Source organism: Dryas octopetala, chromosome 8, assembly GCF_963921425.1.
Source record: "Dryas octopetala chromosome 8, drDryOcto1.1, whole genome shotgun sequence".
In the NCBI taxonomy this organism is placed as follows: domain Eukaryota; kingdom Viridiplantae; phylum Streptophyta; class Magnoliopsida; order Rosales; family Rosaceae; genus Dryas; species Dryas octopetala.
In genome coordinates, this window is record NC_141373.1 from 21,092,963 (window position 1) to 21,117,980 (window position 25,018).

General features: G+C 42.3%; 1 protein-coding gene across 2 annotated transcripts; it reads right to left on the reverse strand.

The window, feature by feature from the left end:
• Positions 1–14,241: 14,241 nt before the first annotated feature.
• Positions 14,242–22,920, reverse strand: LOC147277955 (SNARE associated Golgi protein family). 2 transcript variants are annotated; one of them, XR_015123815.1, is made up of 7 exons: positions 22,308–22,920; positions 20,773–20,825; positions 20,131–20,223; positions 19,816–20,040; positions 18,611–18,668; positions 14,948–15,058; positions 14,242–14,489 (listed from the first exon to the last, which is right to left on the reverse strand). XR_015123815.1 is itself a non-coding variant. In XM_086253759.1 (7 exons), the coding sequence occupies exons 1-7, from the start codon at positions 22,741–22,743 to the stop codon at positions 14,466–14,468; spliced, it is 1,008 nt and encodes a 335-aa protein (XP_086109885.1). In that variant the 5' UTR covers positions 22,744–22,918; the 3' UTR covers positions 14,242–14,465. The 2 variants fall into 2 exon arrangements, 1 of the variants encoding a protein (XP_086109885.1); XM_086253759.1 differs by having other exon boundaries at positions 18,611–18,677; positions 19,817–20,040; positions 22,308–22,918.
• Between the last annotated feature and the right edge of the window lie 2,098 nt (positions 22,921–25,018).

A 25,018-nucleotide genomic window follows, 5' to 3' on the forward strand; every position in this document is an offset into this window, starting at 1 on the left:
CAACACCGGTCTGGAGACGATCTTCTCCAAAATCAAGGACCAACTCCCAGCTGCAAGGAGATCAAGGGACCACCCCCAGACAAGATCAGGGAGGGCGTCTTCTGCAAGTACCACTCCAACCACGGCCACGTCACGGGTGATTGCTACGCTCTCCGCGACGGGATTGAGACTCTTGCCCGGGCGGGTAAGATCAATCAATTCATGGCCGGCGGGCCTAGGATACCTAAGGCCGCGCTGAAGAAGCCCACCAACACCATCGACGTCCGGGATGCTGCCATCGGATCGATCGGCGGGGGGCCAACCTTTGTGGGAAACTCAAACCGATCCCAGAAGGAGTATGTCAGAGAGGCGGCTCAAGTTCACGAGTCCCTGTCGATCCAAGCGGGTCAGCCCAGCACTTCCAAAAGACAACGGAAAGACTGGGCACCGGTCACCTTTGAGCCGAACGAGGCGAATGAGATCATCTTCCCCCACTATGATCTGGTCGTCATAGTGGCTGAGGTGGCCGGGACAACCATCGCGCGCTCCTTCGTCGATGGAGAGAGCTCAGTCAACATCCTCTACCACTCTGCGTTCGCACAGATGGACATCGGCGAGGATAAGCTAGAGACTGACACTCCCGCCTTGGTCGGGTTCGGGGGAGAAGTGGTTCAGCCCCTCGGACACATCTACCTTCCCCTTTCGCTCGGGAAAGGACCGATCAAAAAGACTTGCATGACGTACTTCATCGTCGTCAAGCGGCAGTCAGCCTACAACATCATCCTGAGCAGACCAGCTCTGGTCGACCTTGACTGTATCGTCCACTACGCCAACCTCCTTATCAAATGTCCGGTGGGCGACGATTGCATTGTCATTCAGGGAGATCAGTGCTCAGCTCGGTCTTGCTACGCCACTTCAATCAAGCAGAAGGGTCAGCTGCCGAACTCACAGGAACTTGACTCCATCGCCGATTCGGGCAGGTGGCTGAGGGCGAAAACTTTCGACTTCACTTCCGAGCCGAACCCAGACTCTCGGCCCCTTCCCGCCGAGGCCTGGGAGGAAGTGCCTATCTCGGCCGATACACCGGATCGGCTCGTCCGAGTGGGGACTCAGATCAGTCCCGAACAGCGTTCTGCCATAATCGACTTCCTTCGTGCCAATGCGGAAGTGTTCGCCTGGTCTTACGATGACATGCCAGGCATATCGTCTGACGTGATCACCCACAGGCTGAACATCGACCCGGGATGCAAACCGGTCCGTCAGAGGAGAAGGTCATATGATCCGGTTCGATACGCCGCCATGGCTGAAGAGGTAACCAAGTTGCAAAACAACGGGTTCATCCGGGAGGTCAACTATCCCGACTGGCTTGCCAACGTGGTCATGGTGAAAAAGAACAATGGAAAATGGAGGATGTGCGTAGACTTCGCCGATCTGAACAAGGCTTGTCCCAAGGACAGCTTTCCCTTGCCCAGAATAGATCAGCTCGTCGATGCAACAGCAGGACATCAGCTCCTCAGCTTCATGGACGCCTATTCTGGGTATAATCAGATCTTCATGCACAAATCCGACCAGGAAGGCACATCTTTCAAAACAGATCGCGGCATGTACTGCTACAAGGTCATGCCCTTCGGTCTCAAAAATGCCGGAGCCACCTACCAAAGGCTGGTCAACCACATGTTCAGATCTTTCATAGGCAAATCCGTAGAGGTTTACGTGGATGACATGCTGGTTAAAAGCATAAAGGCGGACGATCACGTCAAGGACCTCTCAGACATGTTCGGAGTCCTAAAAGAATATCAGATGCGGCTGAACCCAGCCAAGTGTGTCTTTGGAGTTCGGTCAGGCAAGTTCCTTGGCTATCTGGTCAGCCAACGGGGGATCGAGGCCAATCCGGAGAAGATCCAGGCTTTGATCAACATGAAGTCCCCGAGAACACGCAAGGAAATCCAGAGTCTGACTGGAAGAGTCGCCGCCCTGAACCGGTTCATCTCGAAGTCCACTGACCGGTGTCTCCCATTCTTCAAAGCTTTAAGGGGAGCAGGGAAGGGCATAGAATGGACCCCCCAATGCGAGCAGGCCTTTCAAGATCTGAAAAAGCACATGGGGAAACCTCCCATCTTATCCAAACCAGAGGAAGGTGAAGAACTTTTTCTTTACCTCTCTGTTTCTGACTCGGCTCTCAGCTCAGTTCTGGTGAGAGAGGTCGGCGGTGTACAACACCCGGTCTTCTATACGAGCCGAGCCCTCGCCGATACCGAGACCAGGTATCAAAAATTCGAGAAGATGGCTCTCGCTCTGGTCACCTCGGCTCGGAAATTAAGGCCCTACTTCCAGGCCCACTCGATCACTGTCTTGACCGATCAGCCGCTCAGGCAAATCCTGGCCAAACCCGAGACTTCGGGTCGGCTCATCAAGTGGTCAATCGAGCTTGGCGAGTTTGACATCACCTACTGTCCCAGGACGGCCATCAAAGGTCAGGCCATGTCAGACTTCATCTGTGAGTCGACGCAACGGAAGATCCACCATGCGCCGACGCAACACCAACCGCATCTGATCCGAACACCAACGGCGATCGCGGCCAGGCTGATCTTCTCACCTGGACCCTCTACGTGGACGGATCTTCCAACGCCATGGGCAGCGGAGCCGGGCTTGTTTTGATCTCCCCAGAACAAGTTATGATGGAGTATGCTCTTCGCTTCAGATTTCAAGCATCCAACAATGAAGCAGAGTCTGAGGCACTCATCGCCGGACTCAGACTGGCAAAAGAGCTCGGCGCGACCAAACTGAACATCTTCAGCGACTCCCAACTCATCGTCAACCAGATATTGGGAGAGTATGAGACTCGAGAACCTAGCATGACTGCCTACCTCGAGAAGACTCGTTTGCTGCTCGGGAACTTCCACAAGTACAGAATATCCCAAATCCCGAGGGCAGAGAACTGCAGAGCCGACGCCTTGGCACGCCTGGCTTCGGCCACAGACACCGGATCCGCTAGGCACGTTCCAGTTGAAATCCTGCACAGACCGAGGCCGAGCCGAACTGGATGACGCCGATCATCAGCTACTTGGTCTCCGGGATCCTCCCCCCAGAGAGGGACAAGGCACGTCTCATCAAGACGAGGTCGGCTCGGTTCAGCATGACCGACGGTCAGCTCTACAAAAGAAGTTTCTCCCTACCCTACTTGCGGTGTGTCACCCCCCAAGAAGGTCAGGATGTGTTGAGAGAAATCCACGAGGGGATATGCGGAAACCACTCTGGAGGAAGAGCCCTCGCCTACAAGACGATCCGGCAGGGCTACTTCTGGCCGACGCTGAACAAAGACGCAGATCATCTCTCTCGCGCTTGTATCAAATGCCAGCAATTTGCCGCGGTCCCCCATCAACCTCCCCAGTTGCTGACCTCTATATCCAGTCCCTGGCCATTCGCGCAGTGGGGACTTGATCTGATCGGCCCTATGCCAAAGGCGAAAGGGTAAGTCACCATGGCCGTAGTAGCAGTCGACTACTTCACCAAGTGGGCCGAAGCCGAGCATCTAGCCGCTACCACAGCCGAACGGATGGAACCTTCGTCTGGAAGAACATTATATGCCGGTTCGGCATGCCGCACACCATCATTGCGGACAATGGCAAACAGTTCGACTGCAAGAAATTCAGGAGTTTTTGTTCACGTCTGAACATCAACTCGCGCTTCACCGCTCCTTACCATCCGCAGTCGAACGGACAGGTCGAGGCCATCAACAAGATCATCAAGAAGACCCTCAAGACTAAGCTTGATAATGCTAAGGGGAATTGGCCTGAACTCTTGCCAGAGGTGCTTTGGTCTTACCGAACTTCCTATCGCAACTCCACGAAGGAAACACCTTATGCATTGGCATTCGGAACTGACGCTGTCGTCCCGGTCGAAATGGGGACTCCTTCATTCCGGACCGGTACATACAATCCAGAGACCAATGACATCGGACTTCGGCTCGGCCTGGACATGATCGAAGAGAGGCGAACTGACGCCAATCTCTGCCGAGCCGCTTACCAACAGAGGGTAGCCAAATACTACAATCAAAGGGTCAGGCCTAGGAGCTTCGGATTGGGCAGTCTCGTCATGAAAAAGAATCCCCTTGCCGTCAAGGAGAGCTCATTCAATCCGAACTGGACCGGACCATACAGAATCACGGGCATAGTCAAGCCTGGCACTTACAACTTGGCCACTTTGGCCGGGAAGCCTCTCAAGCATAGCTGGAACGCTGAACACTTGAAGACTTATTATCAGTAAAAATGTAGTTAGGATCGGGGACTGTCCGACCTAACACTCATTCCAATCAATGAAAGGATGAACACATTTTGACTCATCTTCTTCTTATTTTTCGAAGCAAACACTGGGGACTCTACTCCTGTACACTTTCAACAAAGAGGAAAGATCTAAGTGTTTCCTTCAAAAAAATAATAAACCCATGTGCCGAGCCGAAGTGCCATTTTCGGCTCGACGCTCGGTACATTACAGACTCATCAGGTCTATAAACTCATGTGTCGAGCTGGCGCGCCACTTTCGGCCCGACGCTCGGCATATTACAGACTCATCAGGTCTATAAACTCATGTGTCGAGCTGGCGCGCCACTTTCGGCCCGACGCTCGGCATATTACAGACTCATCAGGTCTATAAACTCCTGTGCCGAGCTGGCGCGCCACTTTTCCGGCCCAACGCTCGACATAGTACAGACTTATCAGGTCTATAAAAATCCCTGTCCGAGCCGAAGCGACTTTCTACAGTCCTAACGTTCAACAGGATATTTCTAAAAGGAAAATATACACTCCAACCAAAACTTTCATCGTGCATGCCGAGCCGATCTGAAAGTAGGTTTGAATATTTTTCTCAAAAAAACAAAATTCCTAAATATCTCAATGGGTGTGCCGAGCCCATCCGGGATCACTAGGTTTTTCAAATTCTTACTTATCTTCGTTATGCTTATCAAGCTGATCCGAAGACAAGTTTTAATTTATCATTACCATTCATTTCATTGCGATCGGTATGCCGAGCCGATCTCAAAATACCTTTATGTTTGTTACTTTTATCATTTTCTTATTCATGTGTTACTTGGTTATGTCTTTAGCTTAATTTCCGAGCTGAACTGACAACAACTTGGTTCATAAAAAGAAAATACTGATAAAATAAATAAACAAGATAAATCCAAATACAAATTGTTCCAAAATCAATCAAACCCGAGCCACACATCGGCTCGGGGAGAAAACGGAAAACACAAAAAGTAAAAACATAACAAAATCAGCTATCATGCAGATCTCTCGGCAGGCCTCTCCAAGATCGGCTCGGTGGACTCCTCGGGCGTCTCCTCGCTGATCTGCACCACCTCGACCCCGCCGATCTGCATCTCAACGTTGGGATCGGATTCGGGGACCGGGGGAGTCGGGATCGGCTCGCACTCAGGCAGCGGAGGATCCTCCGGCGTCGGCACGGCAACTGACACAACCACCTCGGCGGCAGCTTGGCGATCGGAAGGAGGAAGGTCTTCTTGCTGACCGTCCTGGATGTCCTCTTCGCCGTCGGACTCGCCGAGGAAGGACACGTCCCAGTCCGGCCTCTTGGACCGGATCTTTTCCAGCAGCTCCTGGTATCCTTCGAATTGGGCGTTGGTAAGTGCCTGGACGCTCGGCAGCCCAGCTTGACGCCGAGACTCGACGGCTCTCCGCTCGGCGGCCTCGACGTCCCGCTGGAGATCGCCGACGAACTGACCAAGGTCGGCCACTTTCCTCTCAGACTCCAGGAGCTCCTTCTCGAGCCGAGCCACCTCCGCTTCCTTCTCGGCCAACTGGGTACGAAGATCGGCCGACCGACCGCGCTCGGCCTTGACCTCTCGTTCAGCCTCGACTAGTTTCTCCCTCAGTTCGCCGTTCCTCTCCCGAAGCCTCCCCATCCTCGCCTCGGCGTCGACTGCGGCCTGGGCTGCTTCAAATTGCTTTAGGGCGAGCTGCACAACAGAGAGAAAAATGTTAGTCCGAGCCAACTGGGAAAAGCATAAATCCGAAGTCAGGGATAGTTACCATCATGGCCTGGGACGTGTCCTTCCTCGTCGGACTCGCCGAGGAAGGACACGTCCCAGTCCGGCCTCTTGGACCGGATCTTTTCCAGCAGCTCCTGGTATCCTTCGAATTGGGCGTTGGTAAGTGCCTGGACGCTCGGCAGCCCAGCTTGACGCCGAGACTCGACGGCTCTCCGCTCGGCGGCCTCGACGTCCCGCTGGAGATCGCCGACGAACTGACCAAGGTCGACCACTTTCCTCTCAGACTCCAGGAGCTCCTTCTCGAGCCGAGCCACCTCCGCTTCCTTCTCGGCCAACTGGGTACGAAGATCGGCCGACCGACCGCACTCGGCCTTGACCTCTCGTTCAGCCTCGACTAGTTTCTCCCTCAGTTCGCCGTTCCTCTCCCGAAGCCTCCCCATCCTCGCCTCGGCGTCGACTGCGGCCTGGGCTGCTTCAAATTGCTTTAGGGCGAGCTGCACAACAGAGAGAAAAATGTTAGTCCGAGCCAACTGGGAAAAGCATAAATCCGAAGTCAGGGATACTTACCATCATGGCCTGGCGAGAGGTGTTCAGTGCCTTGCTCCCGAAGCTCGGCGTCTCCTGACCGGCCCAGAGCCCTTCGACCACCTTCGGCGTGACCACTCGTTTGAAGCCGGTCACGAATGGCTCGATGGAGGAGTCCACCTCCACCACCTTCATGGATGCCGAGCCAGAAACCTCGGCATCGGTACCACTGGGCTCGGCCCGGGTCCTCTTTTCTGGGCGGGCCTCAGTCGCAGGGCCCTTTCTCTTCTCTCCGTGCCGGTCCGGCCTCGGCATGGAGGGACCAGGTCGGGCTGCCGCCGCGGCGGGCGTCGGGATCAGCTCGACTGGCGTCCGACCCGCAGCTTTCCTTTGGGCGCTTCTTTCTGCTTTCTTCCTCAGCCGAGCTTCCATCTCAGCAGAACTCATCCCCTTCTCGGCTCGCGGATTCCACCTGGGTACAAACCAGGAGATCCCGCTTGACCTGATCTGGGTCTGCCCGAGCAGGAACTTGGTGGATAGATATTCTGCCGGCGAGTCCCTGATCACAGCGATCTGATCCCTCAACTCGCCTCGGAGTTTATACTTGCCCCAGCTAACTGCAGAGATGAAACAAAAAGGAGTTAGCCACAAAATATATATATACAATCATCACAAAACATATACAAGTTGCCCTCGGATCGGCCCCGGACTTCCAATGCCCACCTGGAATCCTAAAGGCTCTGGGAACCCGAGCCGGGGTGGAGCTGCTCGGATCGGCGAATTCCCAATCCCCAGAGACAAAGAAATATCTCCTCTTCCAGGTTTTCTGAGAATAGGGATTTCCCGAGAACAACGGCCCCGAGTAGGCCTGCAAGTTGTAGAAGCCGAGCTCGGTCTGCTTCGACCTCAGCGCGTAGGAGCAAAATAGGATATCCTTGTCCGGCACACACTTGTGCACCTTGTGCCACAAGATATGCATGGACAGGATGATCCTGTACACATTGAGATTTAGCTGGTGCGGCGCCGTGCCGATCATGGCCAGCCAGTTCTGAAGGAAGGGATGTAGGGGGAGCCGAACCCTATTCTCGAACATTTCAGGGTACATGGTCACCCATCCTTTGGGAGGTCGGCTCGGTTTTTCTCCCTCGATCGGCAGCCTCATCAGCACGGCCTCGGGGACGGTGTACCGAGCCCTCAGATCCTCGAGATGAAACTCAGTCATCTCGTTTGGGATCTGATCGGCCTTCCACGCCAACTCCTCGTAGAAATCCGGATCGATCGGACTCCCCATCACGGATCCGAGCCGATCCGAGGTCGACGCCTCATGACCCCTGTCCCTTTCCTCCGAACCCGAGATAAGTCTCTTCGGAACTCTTGGGCTCGGCTCGGCTTGATCATCCTCCTCCTCGCCCCGAGGTTGGCGCACTCCACCCGGGTTCCGATCCAAGGTCGAGATGACTTCGTTCAGCTCTTCGGACAGACTATCCCAGCCTGCCTCACCCCCTGGCGGACTTCGGCTCAGCTCAGCCTCACTATCACCCTCAAAGGCACCCCCCGAGCCGAGCCGACCGCTCGAATCGGTCTCAGACATCACAAACACCTTTTTGTCTCTCTCTCTCTCTCGCTTTTTGAATCAAAAAGTGTGCTTTTTCAAGAACACTCAAGAACACACACCCAAAACCCGAAAAGTGCAAAAAACTCAAAAGTGGACAGAATCACTTACTGGTTTTGTCCGGCCAAATCTCTCCGCCCCCAATACCCTCGGAACCACCTCGCCTGTGGCTATACCTCGTCGGAGTTGGGATCGGACCACCGTCTCAGTCGCGAAGAGAGAGGGAGATTCGCAGGGAGAGAGAGGTGGTTTCTGGAAACTGAAGACAGAAAATGAAGGGGAAGAGAGAGAAAGTAGCCATTTATACCCCATGCAAATCAGATCCCGACCCTTCATTTTTGGCGCTTCAAATCCCAGATCTTGACACCTGTCAAACGTTCAAAATACCCATAAATGATGTGACCCTTACGTTCCCCCATGCAGACACCAAACGTCCCTTCACCTGTCCCTGAGATATCTTGGCCAATCACAAGTCGTCATGTGTTCGGATCTTCGGGAACATGGGCCTGTCGGGTTCGGCTCGGATCAAGCAACATGCTATCTTTGGGAAAGTCCTTACACTTCAACTTCCAATCCACCACTGTCTGCTCGGATCGGAAGCTGGGGGACTCCTGTTTGTGGATAAACCCACACCAATCCAACAGCCAACCAGGGCCGGACACGTGGCTGGTCAGACCTGACTTCAATGTTTGACTTCCCAGTGGTCAGACTTTGACCTCCACATCATCACTGCTCAGCACTTCCTCCGCCAGCTCAGGTCGGATCTCCATGCCGAGTCCTCCATGCTCGGTCCGAGCCGAACCGATGATCTTCCAAGGGATTGAGTGTTCATCTTTCCATGGTCATCCCGGTTCGGCTCGGCTCGGCACGGATATAATCTCCTTTCGAGTTCTGGCGTCGACTAGTCAGGGCTCGGAGGGACCCCAATATACTGGACCGGCTCGATCTGGAATCCCATGCCCGATCCGATCACATATGGACTTAATGTATACGCATAAAAACATGTGTTCGGTTCGGCTCGGCATCCCGCCGCCACTCCGAGGAAGATCACGTTGAGACGAAACCGCCACACTTAAATGCACCTGACACAAATCCTCTGACAGATGGAATATCCAGCCTGCATCCATGACTATTGGGGTAGTTTGTCTGAACCTTTCAACCTTGCATTTAATGGAGCATTCAATGCAGCATTGAATACTGAGGAGGTGAGTAGCTGTGCATGCAACTGGTTCTGACCAAGCGCGTGGGTCTCTGGCAACCATTCATTCATATGCAGGTAACTTACTCATCAAGTCTTCCTTTGCCTATATAAGGCACCATATATGCACAAATGGGGGGATCAATCCATAAATCTAGCTATCAACTCCTCACCAGACAAACACTTACCAAAATTTCCACTCACCCAAGAGCATACCCAACTTGCTGAGAATAAACCCAGAACATTTGCCTTGTTCTTCCTATTCTCCCAAGTTCATCCTTTGTTCTTCCTCACCTACCATCAAACATCATCACTGACTTCATCATCGGAGCGTGTTTGGCTGGTACCACACCGGTCCATCTCCTTTGATCTTGTTTTCCCTTACAGGAAGATCTCACGTCATCATCCAGCAGGACTTCGGATCAGCCAGGTCATTACCTCTAAGTTGTTGCATCTCTCTTACGGAAATTTGCATCAACAGATTGTTTATCCAATGAGGTGTGTTTTTACTTTTATATCCTATTACGCAACGACAAGTGGCATAAAGAGGGATCTGTTTGCATGCAGTAGGTGAAGTCGTGGCAGAGCTTGAGCACTTTCATGTGAACCTAACTGGCTAAAAAGGGCAAAAACCAATCTGAATGAAGGAATGTGATTCAATGGGTTTGAGTGTTTCAAGGTAATTTTTGGAGGTGCATAGGAGAAGACACTTGTCACTTCCAAACATACTTTGAGCAGACAGAGCAACATGTGGAGAAGAATGGTGATTTATGGAACGACATCTCTTACAATGGGAAAACCAAAAGAAAATCTTTCATGACATATCCTATATATGGAACATCCTTTCGCAATGAAAAATCATAAAAAACAAAAAACAAAAAACAAAAGAATTTAGAGCTACATGAGATGGAACAAATAAACACCAACTTTGATTATATAACAAGAAACGAGTCTTGATCTTAATTGACAAGAAAAAAAGTCTTGACCTTATTTTAATCTTGATTTACTTTAGTATATTTCCTTCATCTCTTGGACTAATTTTAAAAATTCAATAAACACAATCAATTATATTACAAACTAGGCAGATACCTTCATATTATTGTATATGTAAATGCTGAATCACATTCTCGTATATAATTTAATGTAATATTTATCGTACACATCAATTTTCTTATCTCTCTTATAGTGTTTCCCTATCACATAATAAATGAGGTAAAAGCAATGAATGCATTTATACTTAATTTTTGAGGTGCATGTGGGAGACATTTGGTCACTGCCAAACATGCCATATATCTGACAGTATCACAATATCACATGAGGAGACCAATGACACTCGATCAAAATGGGCATGCAGCAAATCTAAGGTTTGACTGCATTATCCGGCCGAAAGGTTTTGCTACTCTGATGGCTTGAGAGAGCGCACATGAGATGGAACAAATAAACACGATTATAATACTACAAACTATGGAAACATCATGACCTTCATAAAGAATGTTTAAGCACATACCAATTTATAATCTAACATGGTTTTTACCGAGCCTGCCTCCCAAGATCATTGTACAATCTAAAACTGCTTATTTTTTAAATTTCTTTCAAAAATCGCTTATACCAAAAGTCAGACAAATTGAATGAATATAGTATATATTCTCAATAAAATATAAGGAGATTTAGAGTTTAGTCTATTTTATACAGGCACATTTAGGTACGAACGTCTACACGTTCGCACCTGACGCCGAGTGCTCGATAGCTGCAAAATATTGGTAGTGCAAAATTTTGCAGCTACCGAGCACTCGGTGCTAATTTGTCGGCGTTTATGTTATGATTGAGCTTCGGGTCCGCCCAAAATCCTGGAATTAAACTCTAACATAATATCTCTACCGAGCCCATTCTATATACTCTAGGAGGGGATAAGGTGAAAAAATTGGGGTTTACCCTCAAAACTCGACGGAGGAAGCAGCTCGACGCTGCTTGCAGCTCTCGCTTGTGTTAAAAAACATTGTCGAGCGCTCGACGAAGCCACCAAGTGATTAGTAACATGTGCGCATGTTCGTTGGTGCGCACCTGATCAAATCTACTATTTTATAAGCCCTTCATAAACTAAAACCAATAGTGATTTAGGGTTTTTAATCAAGTTCTTTTATGCCACTTAGGATTTTTGTATTCCAAAATTGCCAATTTTATTATTAAATATATAAATGATTTTGAAGATAATTAACCAATTAAATGACTTTCAATTTGACTTTTTTTATAAATATAATATACTCTTAAAAAATAGACCACCTTGATGATGAAACCACATTTTAATAGGCTAAAAAGAGTGGTGCATATCAAATTAATTGTAAAGGTACATAATTAGGCTTAGATCCCTTAAAAAAATAGTGTTTAGACAAAAGTCGGCAGTGATTTCAAATTCATAGTCAAGTCCTTTACATTCGTATTTAAGTCATTTTTTGAATGCAACATCAGACTATTAATTCTAAGTCAGCATTTTTTATTTTTTTCTAAAAATTTAATTTTTTCAATATCCAAATTGTCTTTCCCAAATTTTAAGCTAATAATTATCCCAAAATATGTGGGATTTAAATCCTACAATTTAAGAAATATAAATCTCAAACTATATGAGATTTAAATTTTAAAATCCCACAAATTATGATATTTTAACCCTAATCCTTAAACTTATACCCTAAATTTATTTTAAAACCTAAATTAGAAGCTCCAAAATGTTCATCCAAGAGCTTAATCCCTAAACCCTTAAAAAGTCTTGGGTATGTACTTGTTTGTTGCATTGGTACATTTCATTTGTACCAAGAAGGGGTTGGTACAATTCAATTGTACCAGTAAAAGGGTTTGTACATATCATTTGTACCAATCCGTGGAATTTTTTTTGATACATTTCGTTTGTACCGATATGTGGATTGGTATATTTTAATTATACCTATAAGGGGGTTGGTACATTTCAATTGTACTAATACTTGAGTTGGTGCATTTTAACCACAAGGTTTTCCAATAGAATAGTAAACTCGTTTGGTCAAAAAACATTATGACGATGCGCCGACTTGGTTGGTCTAAAACCACATTGCTTACGGTGCCTGAACCATAATATATGGTCATGGTGGATTCAAAGCCGAGAGCATGAGTTGATGAGATCATGAAGAGGATGGTGATGATGACGATGGTGATGGCAGTGAGGGTTGATGAGAGAGGGAGAGAGAAATGCACCGGGGGTTGGGCGACCCCCCAACACCGGCGACCCCTCCCTTTGAAACACCTTTCTCAACTGACGTGACCCCCTAGCGCCCATCAACTGTTTAATGAAATGCTCCCTGAGCAGGCGAATAGACCCTCTGGGTTTTGCAATTTTATTTTTTTTTTTTTTTTTAATTTAGCATGGCCAAAACGATGTTATTTTGAGTCAAGATTAAGTTTTTTTTTTTTGTAAGTATCCTGCTCAAAATGGCGTCGTTTTGAGTCAAGAATTAGAAAAATAAAAAATAAAACAAACATCCCATGCTTAACCAACCCAAGCCCCCCACCCCCCCATTCCTTTTCCCCCAGCCCCCAATTCCAAGTCTTAACCAACCAAACCTCAAAACCAACACCCAACCACATCTCGTCGGGGAGTCATCGTTTTACACCATGACCCCCAGGTTAGGGATCCTGGATCAGCCACTGGTAGAGAAAAGAAAGATATGCAAAAAGAAAGAAGAAGATAGGGAAAAATAAAGAAGTATATTCTGATGATAATTATCTCATGCATTAAATTGAAATTCAAAATAAGATAATATTGCTTAAACAAATAAAAAATAAAAAGAAGATAATGTTGAACAAAAATTACACAATAAATGATAATTATTAGCTTAAAATTAGGGAAAGACAATTTGGATATTAAAAAAAATGAATATTTTTATAGAAAATAAAAAATGTTGACGTGTTAATAGTCTAATGTGACATTCAAAAAATGACTTAAATACGAATGTCATAATCATTTTTTTCTTTTTAATAATGACTGAATAGACCAATATAAAACTCATTGTTTTTCCTTTAAAAATAAGGCACAGGCAAACACCTTTCTGGAATGTCAAAATAAGAAAGAAACTTAACCCACAGTTCACTCGCCTAATATTTAACTTCTTGGACAAAATTCTTACCGAGCACTTGGAGGTTGCAGATGCAGACTGCATTTTAAAGCTTAAAATTTCCTAAAAACTGCAAATCCAACTCCAAAATTAGCTGCAGATGCAGATCTCAAAAGAGATGCATATGCAAATGCAGGGAGCATCTGTATCTGTCGAGCTCTCGAAAGAATGTCAAGCACTCAACAACTTATTTTACACTGCCAATTGCGTGGACGCAATATAGAATGTCCTTTGGCTTAATTTTTTTTTTTTGGATTTCTAATTAAGAACCTTGTGATTTTTGTACTTGGGAGTAATTGCAAATGCACCTACATCTGCATGAGCATGCATCTACAACTTTTTTGAGATACAGATGCATTTGGAGCTAATTTTAAAATTGCATCTGTAATTTTTAGGATATTTTGAGGTTGCATATATATGCAATTTGTGTTTCGGTTACAAATGCAGCCAGCCGAATGCTCAACAAGAACTGTAGAGCACTTGGTAAGAATTTTGTCCTAAAAGTTAATTATTGAGCCAAGTGAATTATGGGTAAAAAAAATTTCTCAATTTGGCCTTCCAGGTAAAGTAAAGCCTTTTTTAATTCTTGTTGTATAAATTTACATTTATTTTATAAACTATGTTGGAGAAAAAATAATTCAAACTCGGTTTATACAAATGCACTTAACTACTAAAATTACTAAGTCCATATCTTGGGAAAAAAATTACAACACTACTACACATGCAGAATCACATTTCTCAATGTTAAGAGGTCACGTAATAGGAGAGAAAGGTAAGAAATTAATGAGGTAAAAATATAACTACAACTCAGCTAAATTATTTATGTAGCATATTGTTATCACAGATTAATAATACAATTCAAGAATGAATATTAACACATTTCCTATTCAATTTGCCAAAAGTTAATTACACGGCAGTGATGCAGTACTGTCATATTTTTCTTTTTTCCTTTTTTTAAGTTTCAAACATTTGTGTGTAGACTTCATGGGAAGACTGAGACCCTGTCTCCTAATCGAGATCTTTTACAGCATCCTGCACCAAAACCAGCAAGACAATCATTTCAACTTGGAAAAAATATTGCCTTCTTAGCCATCCAGTATTTAATAAGAACAATAAGATTTGGGATTCTAAATATATAATACCGGCAGTATTAATACCAGGATTTGGTATCTACTCACGCTTTTACTTATAACCCGCTAAAACTCATGTTCCCGTATCCATGGGTACACTAGAACCACCCCAAGATTTAACAACTCAAATTTTTCCATAAATTTGCCTCAGAGTTACTAGCAGCATTACAAATAGAGCTCACTAACTTCAATTGGATAGGAATGACTGTTTAGGCATCATAATTGACTTATCTTGTGAAAAATAAATAAATAAATAAACATTACCTCATGGACTATGTAGCCTTTATGATTTGAATAAGTAATTAACTGGTTTAAAAAAAAAAAAAAAAAAAAGAGAATGCTTATCAATTTGGGAATTACCTTTGCTAGTCGTGTTACATAAGCAGCAGCTAATGCTGTGGCTAGCAGTCCAAGCCCTACTGTCAGTAGCTGACCATTTCCTCCAGGTAAACCAACATCAGATTCTTCTTGCTGAAATAAATGAATTGAAGTAAAATTCAGGTAACCAGATGGAATTCGACTAATTTCCCTAATTGAAGAACTTCAGTAGAAGGAAATGCTGAGTTCTCAAATAGCTTATGATAAAAGAGAGAAGCACCAATCTACAACTACATATTCTGGAGGGCTTCGCAGAGTGAAGTTAGTATGTAAAACATCCCATATTGGCTTCAAGAGCACCAGCTGCTTATTACTTATTCATGAAAAATAATTCTGATAAACTTCTATTCCAATTATTTCAAGTCCTTAGAAAAATAACACTAGGCTCTTCCCTAAATTTCACTCACAAACCTCCACATTCAAATTACTGATACACCTAGCAACACCAGGATGTTGATTGCGTATGCAAGGCATACATAGCTTCTGATAAAGGTGATGCTAAGTCAATACAGTCAATTGACTTGGACTAACCACAACCTCAATGGTGATTTCAATCCTCAATGCAAAGAAAGATTTAGCTTTCAAGATAATCATGTGAGCATGATGCTTTTCTTTTTATGATCAATTAACAATCATCTCTTATGTAACCAATTGTTTTTTATAAGATAAGAACTAATATGATATCATCTATCTTCAACTATTGCCATTTGCCAATAGTAAAAAAGCTAGGAAAGTAGGTTTCAACCACTCATGTTAAATACCCTTCACCCATCCAATGTTCTTGAATCTTCCTTTCGATCAATAATGTTTGGTTTGAATGTGAAAATTAATCTACAGATATGTTTCCAGTAGGCTTCTGTAAATATACAAATAGGAAACTTGTAAAGCCAGATTCTTTCTCAGCTGTTCGGCTTTTCCTTTGGTTACCCTTTTCTTCCAAAATACAACTTGGACTCCTGAACTAGTGAAATGGATGCAAAATATCTTGAGGAGATGCTTCTTTGCAATTATGTTACGCAGATTTTCTTCCTCCATAGTTATAAGTTTATCATGTAAATAGTGTCCCATAGCTGCTAAAAGATATAATCAATCAAAATCTTCTCTTGAAATTGCCAGCTGCTTCGGCTTGTGAAGTGTCTTGTCATACAAGACACCTAGGAATTATTCCTGCCTTCACCCAAAGGATGGGTGGTTTATGGGATAGGAGAGATGCCTCCAGTTCTATAACCCTATAGTCCCAATGTGTCCAATGAACCCCACAAAAAGATGGATAAACTAAATCAATTATCTCTTTTTCTAACCCAATTTGATGGTTGCTGAAAATTTCTGAATATTCACTTTATAAATTCCCCAGTCACAAGAATTGCAAACAAGTCTAACTAATCTGTTAGAAGATCCAAGTTAGTAACTGCATGAAAAGCACATGCGTTGATACATGTGTAGAGCCCAGTGTTGCAGATGCCAGCATGGAAAGCACCAACGCATCTGGATGTGATCTGGCACCTTTCCATTTCCCAGACTTGTAACTATACCAACCACAGAATATAGAGGTTGATACCCGACTTACGTCTGGTAACTACATATTCTATCATATAAAGAAAGAACCTACGAGGGCATCACACTTTTTCACTCTATCACTCTTTTTCTGTTAGTAGTTATCTTATTTATTCAAAACTACCAGATAAAGAATAAGAGTTCGATCTAAATGTAATTGCCCAATAAAATATAACCGGCCACCTAGGAAGCACCGATACGCAAATTTGTTGAGGTATGTCGTATCGGGGCCGAGGATAGCACCAATACGCACTAGATACGGGGATACGCGTATCGAAAGCATCCTAAACGTATCTGTTGACTTTGACTACTCAATACGGCTGCGATACTTCAGCGATACTTTAGCAATACGGTCAAGATACGGTCTAGATACGTATGGGGTATTTTTTCAAGTTTTTTGTAAAAATGGGGGGTCTAATAGCAATTTCAAAAAGTCGAGAAACCTGTTTTCGAGCAGCCATCGCCGTCGAGCAACCATCGCCGTCAAGCAGAGCAGCCAGCCAGCCATCTTCGTCGAGCAGAGCAACCATCGCCGTCGAGCAGAGCAGCCATCGCCGTCGAGTAGAGATCGCCGTCGAGCAGAGCAGCCATCTTCGTCGAGCAGAGCAGCCATCGCCGTCGAGCAGCCATCGTCGTCGAGGTTAGCTTTGGCTCTGACGCTGTGTTTGTTTTCTCTGAATTTCTGGTCTGGTCCCAATTCGGCAGTATAAGTGTATATGTATAACTTTTGTTTGTTTCATTTTATAATTCAAAAAAGTGAAATCATGAATAGTATTGGGTTTGGGTTTATTTGTTTTGAGCAGTAATCAATTAATCATGAATAGTATTGGATAGTTTGTTACTGTTTTTTTTTTTTATATAATTATGAAATCTGAATAATGAATAGTATTGGGTTGGGTCTGTCACTGTTTTTCTGAAATATGAATAGTAAATAATATTGGGTTGGGTCTGTTAGCTACTGTTGACGTTGCTACTGTTTATTTTGTGTTTTGTTTGGAACATATTTTATGAATTATGGTGTGTTTTATTTGGTATATTTAGATGATATGTGATTTTTTTTTTTTTAAGTTTAAATATATATATAATTTTAATATCCGTATCCGAGCCGTATCGGTGTTCTTATTTTTTAGAAATTTGCCATATTGCGTATCGGTGTCGTGTCACGTATCGGTGCCATACCCGTATCAGTGCTTCCTAGCCGGCCACGGACTAATTTAATAGCACTTCAAAATTTAGGGAAGCTGTGTCTGCATGTGTGGGAGGGTTAGATTTCTCTAAATTTGTATTACATTAATCATTTTCACTCATAGTTATTATTGATTTTCCAAGTTACACCTACTGCTTCACATTACTCCTGATTAACTGCCATTATTTTTTACCAGTTTATTTTATTGAGAAAATAAATCCACAATATATTCCTCACTGTGCTACAATATATTAACACATTGCCACATGTTAAGCTGGCAAAGAAAGCCCCTAATTCGTAGACCTTACAGATTTGAAATATAATTCAGATTTTTTTAGGGTGATGTTATTGGCACTCCAAAAAAGTCATCTTGCACTCCAATTTTAAAAAAACATAAGAGAAAATTTGTACATGTTGGAGTGCAGGATGACCTTTTTGGAGTGCCAATAGTGTTTTCCTTTTTTTTTTATAACCATATGACGTGCAATAATTCAGTTATTTGTTCTATATATGACTGCTTCAGTTTTTTTTATTGTTTTAAATGGATTCTTACCATGGAAAGACTAGGCATAGCATCTATCAACATCAAGTCAGATGCTTGGTTCAACAATAATTAGTATGATTAAAATAAAACATAAGAGTAATTGTTTCTGCTCTCTAATGTTGGGTTTTGATCTAATGAATGTCAAATAGTCAATATCATATTGATTTTAATTTTTTTTTTCGCTTTTGCAGTATAGTAGTATATTAATTATTTGTTTTATATTCACTCTCCTATCCCGCCCCCCTCCCCCAGACAGCGGGAGAATAATTAGAACTAGAGAATAAACATATTAATATAGGTCTAGTTGTATAAAGAGAGAATCACCGGAACAGAAATAGAGGAAAAACAGAGAGAAACTCACAATTATGGCTCGCCCAAATGCACCTGCACTCACATAAGCCCATGTTCCTGGAAGCATCCCCAACCAGCTTCAAGACAAATATAGATTGAATTAGAATCATAGAGTGAAAAATGTTACAAACAGGCTATACATGTTTAAGTCAATTCATGATATTAAAAATCAACTACTTTTGAAGGTAAACTGCTTGACATGACCATCATACTCTCTTCCTTTAATTTATTAATTTTCCAATGGACCACTGCCACCATGCCTAATTTATCTCAGTCTAAAAGATATCTCAGTCTTACATCTTTTATACGCTTAATCATCTTTACAAAATTGAGAAGGAGCATAATCATCTTTTTACTGAAACTATCAGGCTTCTATAACTTCAAAACTGACAATATGTGTTATCACAAGTTGGGACTATTCAATGTAAACAGGATAAAAAGTACATGGAACAAATGAAGTCCTTGAACTAGCAGATACATGAGCTCTAATTACATAGTTTCATGGAAAATATGAAGAGCTAGCATAATGCATTGCGCGAGAAGAACAAACATGAAAATGTCCGCCCTTATGAGGGAAAGCAATGACTAAAACATGCATGCATAGAAGCCTTCCAGAATCTCTTTTAGCTCGAGCTTACTACCTCATCCAATTGGTGTGTTCCAAAAATTTTCAGTCTGAACTCACTTTAAGCTTCGACTGAGATGATTTCGGACATCTAGAACCCAAGCATCAATTCAGTCTTAACATAGCTCAACCTGATGTAGGTGGATCCAATGTATTTTTCAGAGTGATCTTAAGTTTTATATACGGATATTATCTTTTGTCACTTTAAACTAAAGGCTGTCTGCAAGTTGGTGGTGGAGTCGTTTCAAAGCAACCTAAAGCTAATCACTTCAAGCCACAAAGCTAAAAGAAAATCTTGTTAAAATTACCAAAACCATTTAGACCTTATGCACTTCATTCTGGCCCAAATTGGCCTTTAACCCATCATAGTAGGCACGTTAAGAATGTTTTAAACACTTGGCCTCATAATCGGCCCGTTCTGAACTCGAGCTAAGAACCTCAAAAAATTGAGCTTGAACAGGTCCTAAGTTCGGCTCAGCCCGTCTGAATGATAGCCCTAACTCTCAATAGCAGCTAATGAGAACATTTGTATAACAACCAACTTAACGTGCAAGAACTTTAATTAACTGAACAAGAAGCAGGGCAACAAACCTTCCCAACACGTATGGAACAAACTTTACAGATGTCAATCCATACAAATAATTCCCCAAAGAAAAAGGAAGCAATGGACTCAAACGAAGGAGAGTAACAACTCTGAAGCCATTTTCTCCAATAGCCTTATCAATTGCAAGGAATTTTTTGTTTCCCTCAACCATTTTAAGAATTCTCTCACGAGCAAAATATCTAGCGATCAGAAAGGCAACACTAGCAGCTACCTGCAATCGGAAAATAATATCAGAACAAAAAAAAAAAGGTGCATACAATAATAATTTTTTCTTTGTATACTTGCAAAGAAACTGACTCACTGTTCCGCTTATAGAGACAAGAATAGAACCAATAACCGAGCCAAAAAGAACACCAGCTGACATGGTCAATGGAATAGCTGGAATTGCAAGGATCTAGGAAAACATAAATTTCACTGTATCAGAAGGTGAAAGAAGACTGGTATGCTTTTCTATATCATCAGAAATTATAAATAGATGCTATAAAAGTGTTAAATATTGTTATGAAAGAGATATGAGGGAATCGCGATCAAATCATATATGTTGACTTGTGCTTTCTGCTGTATATAGAAAATACTACTTCTTAGCTTAATTACCTTCCTATTGTTTAATCAGATGTATAGTATAAATTACCTCCTAAAGGAGAAGAATAGACATCTGAATTTATTCCAATAGGTCTATAGATATCTACAATATAGCCCACAGAGAACCAGCTTATTTCCTCAATTATATAATTTTTAAAATGAATTTAAAAGACACATAGGTGGTCACACAAATATTTGTTCATGATCCATCAAAAGTAAAATGGCTAGTTTTGTTTGTCCTTTATAGGAAATGTAAATACTGAGCATAGGTAAACATACAAGAGGGGAAAAAAAACATATTAAAGGCTAAAAGTGCATAAAGATATAGCAATATATTCAAGGAAGGGTATCAAATGCATACTTCCAGTCCTGCATAAACTGCTATAAACAACGCATATCCAGCTGGACCGTAACCTGTTCACCAAAAGCTACATGAGATTAGGTCATATATACCATTATTTTAAAAGAAAAGAAACTCAAAGCCCAGTAGTAAAGCTAGGATTCTGTTTTTATTAAAAGATAATTCAAGGGACAAGAACTGACAATTCCAGAGTTTCACAAGAGATAACATACGGAGAAGAGATTTTCCTATTTTCGGACCACGTGGTAAGGGTTGAGTGTGGTAGGTATAGGTCTTACGTTCATATTACAGAAATAGGAGGGAAAATGACACTGCAAGAGCACTCTAATGGTGTGTTTGGATGAGGGAGTTTGAAAGTACCAAGAAATTTCAAAATGATGGAATTTAAAAAGATGAGATTTTGAAATTTCTTATTTGGATAAGCATAATGGGATTTCTTATTTTAAATAAGGGATCTCTAGTTCTCCCTTTTAGCTATCCCATTTGTTTCTCACAGAGCCAAGCCGATAAGGCAGTAACTTCTGCAGCATTGTTTTCTTAGTAAAATAATTGCAGGATTGGGAACTTTGGTGGGCAACTGCTAACTTGAAGGAAAGAAAGCTCTCTACTCCGATTTTAATGATAGCTTGAACTGCTTAAGGATACTACGTTTGGCTAGAGAGAAACAGTAGCGGATGATCCAGCTCACATCATAATGGAGGCTACTCAAATGAAGATCCTTCCTCATAGCCATTTCAGAGAAACAGAGGAAACAACAGAATATGTTTTAAGTGGCAACTTCCAGTCCAGTTTTTTATTTGATTTGTATCTCTGCTTTTGTTAGGCTGGTAGCCTGTGTTCTATTTGTAGTGTTGTTTTCTTCCTGCTGCTAGTTCTCTTGGTTTGAATAAAAGTTTCATTCAACGGGGAAAAAAAGGATGAACATGGGAATTCTATGTTGCAATGAATGATTAAACTGTTAGGTGCCTTGCCAGAGATTTTCATGCCAAGCAGTGGCATGAATGAATTGGGAAAATGTGAATAATAGGCTAAAAGGTCTTCTAGTGCTTCTCAGCTCAGACACCTACAGTTCCACATGGCTAAATCTAATGAGAGCTGGGGTACTGAGTTAAAACATATAATCCACCTCGAATATTTCAAATATTTTCATATTACAATCAGATAAGCAAATATTTCATATGCCAATTCATACAATCAAAATTGAATCCCACGAAGATCGGAAAAGGTGGGAATGAATCCTAGTTGTGATAACTGAGTGATGCTCCCAAATAGTATGTAAATGCCTTCACTAATTTAAGAAGTGAATAGGGAACCAATATCCTCATGTTGCTCTCTTCTAAACTGATAAAAGCTACGAGCTACAACCCAAATTTGCATAAATTGCAATCTACTAGAGCCCAATCCTACACCCACTTAAATTCGCATAAAATCACAAATGGGTATCGTTACAAAATCAAATTTTAACACCCCAATCAACAAAATCCAAGCAGAATTCAAATAAACCTCAAAAGGGTATACAAATTTCGCAAATTTACCATCAATGAAGGTCGAAAACTGATTCAAGAAGGTATTGATCTGGTCCTTGTAGACATACCCAACACCGGCAAACCCACCAACGAAACCAACCAGCAAGAGACCCGCCAAAATAGTACCTTTAACCGCAGTGTCACCGTCGATGCCACTCTCACCCTCATCACCATCATCATCATCATCACCACCACCACTGTTTTCATCACTCTTGGGGTTATTAAAGAACCAGCGGAGACTCTGAGGAGGAGCAATGGGAGGCCTGGTGGTGGTCTTCTGGAGGCTCTTCTTCTTGGTCTGCTTGAGTGAAGAGCATGGGCTGAGGAAGTGAAAGCGGTTGCTGGGTCTGAAGCTGAGGAGGAAAGAAGGGGGAGGAGAGAAGGAAGAGAGGCATGGCAGTAGTGATGGTATTGATGGTGGCCTCAGAGTGAGGAGGGTGCGCATTTTAAGTGGCGGGGTGTGTGTAGGATAAGGCCGGAGGAGGAGGCACCACTGCCATGTATGGGAATGGGATAAAGGATGATGGGATTATGAGGGAAATGGAAAGCAGCAGCAAAACAAAAAAGAGTGGTTTTTAAAAATTTTGGAATGGACTGGAAATCTGAAATGTGTGTGTGTGACCGACTTGGATTTGATTTGATGGCAGTTAAAGTCATGTATAATTATATAATCATTTATGGGAAAATATTGTGGTTCGGATTTGAGTAGGAGTAAAAGAGTGGTAGAGGGAGTGCCATGTAGTCTTTTGGTTCACCTTTGGTTTGTAAAGAGTTAAGAGTCTAAAGACTATCTTGGCCAAAAAAAAAAAGAGTCTAAAGACTATAGACTCAAAAAGTGTGGAGGCCATTACTTCGGAAGTTCGGATCATTATTTGTGCCACTTAAAGCAACTAAGGTGCGTTGAGGAACTTACGTGTCCCGGTGACAGAGGCAGGTGTATCCCTTCTTAATATCTCTCTCTATCTCTCTTATTCTTTTTCTCTGACAAATTATTCTCCTAAGGTGTAAGTTTGGTATTAAAGAAACATAGTCACTGACAAGTTAATATTTTCTCCTTAAATATTTGAGATTGTTGTAAATATCATTAATTATGTGGCTATTTATTATCATGTTCTATATTTATCTCATGTATTATTTAGAGCAATTGTATAGATAATTATGAGAAATCCAATTCATTATAAAATACAAGATCTTAAAGGTCTATCTCATCTAAGAGCCTATAAATAGAGGCCTTATGTGAATGAGAAATATATTCTGATTCCTCCCCAATTCTCTCTTATGTTCTCTCTACATTTCTCTTTATTTTATAACACGTTATCAGCACGATAGTCTCTCTCATAAACTCTTCTAAATCTAAGAGTCATGTGGAGCAACTTAGTTGCTAATGTCCAATACTCTTGATCATAGGATTTAATTTTATTCATATGTTGGATTTAAATTAGACTGTTGTGTTTATTTATATTTGATGCAAACTCACGATAGTCTTGATGGTGATATTGTTTATTCGGCTGAGCATTGGTTGGCAAAGATCTCTAATGTACCACCATCCCAAATTCCACATATGCTTGATTTATTCTACTAAATTGGTATATATGTTTATATTGAATACTTTCAATATGCTGTGAATAGCACCATATTTATTGATTCTACTTATTGGGTGCATATGCCACTCGACTGTTTAGGATTCAAACCTTTTTATTTATTTATTGATTTTTGCACGTTTTTTGCAAATTGACATATATGTTTCCAAGTATGTTATATATACACGCTTCTATATACATATCAACCTTTTATATTATTATGTTATTTCATCTTATAATTTACAATCCTGATTTTCAATTTAGATTAAAAGGATGGAGTTTGTTGCCTAGCTATATGCCGCATATGTCCTTATTCTCAACATTGAGATTTTGTTTTCATGAGTTTGTTAGTGATGATATAACAATTTATATACGATCAATATATCTATGATCTTATTGCATCTAATCTCCGGCTGGTATGCTTCCAGTTAGTTTGTGCTTTCGTATACATATATATGGCAATATTATATTATAATATTTATGGAGATTTCTGGGCATATATATAAGTGAGATGCATGAACTATAAGTAAGGGCTATCATCTTTTACTTTATTCATGCGTGTGTTGTTTCCGGCACAACCAATATTGTGTGTTTCTAGTTTTATATTGCGACATATATAATATCTTTTGGTTAATTATGTTACTTATTTCCTGTTTTGGGAATTTGCTTATGAGATTATTGATTTAAATTGATATATATATATCTAAAATTAATTAAGGGCAAGAAGATCCTTAATTATCACAATTGTGATCAAGACCAGAAGTTCTTTGATCATTAAATTGAGGGCCTAATGATCCTCATAAAATTAGATAAGGGCCAAAGTACTTCAGTTTTTGTACAATCAAATGAGTGTTATAAGTTCCTTAAAAGAAGGGCCTGAAGTTCCTCAATTGCATGTTATACAATTAAATAAGATAAAGACCTGAAGCTCCTTATTACTTAACATACAAGGACCTGAAGTTCCTTGATCCATACAAAAGTCTTAAATTTCTAATACCTAGTTTGAGAACCATAGTTCTAATGGGTACCAAAATTTCGAACCCGAAGTTTCGAATATATCAAAACTGATGACCTACAGTTTATGGATCATAATATTATGAACCTGAAGTTTCATAATTAATATGATTATATTATATGAAT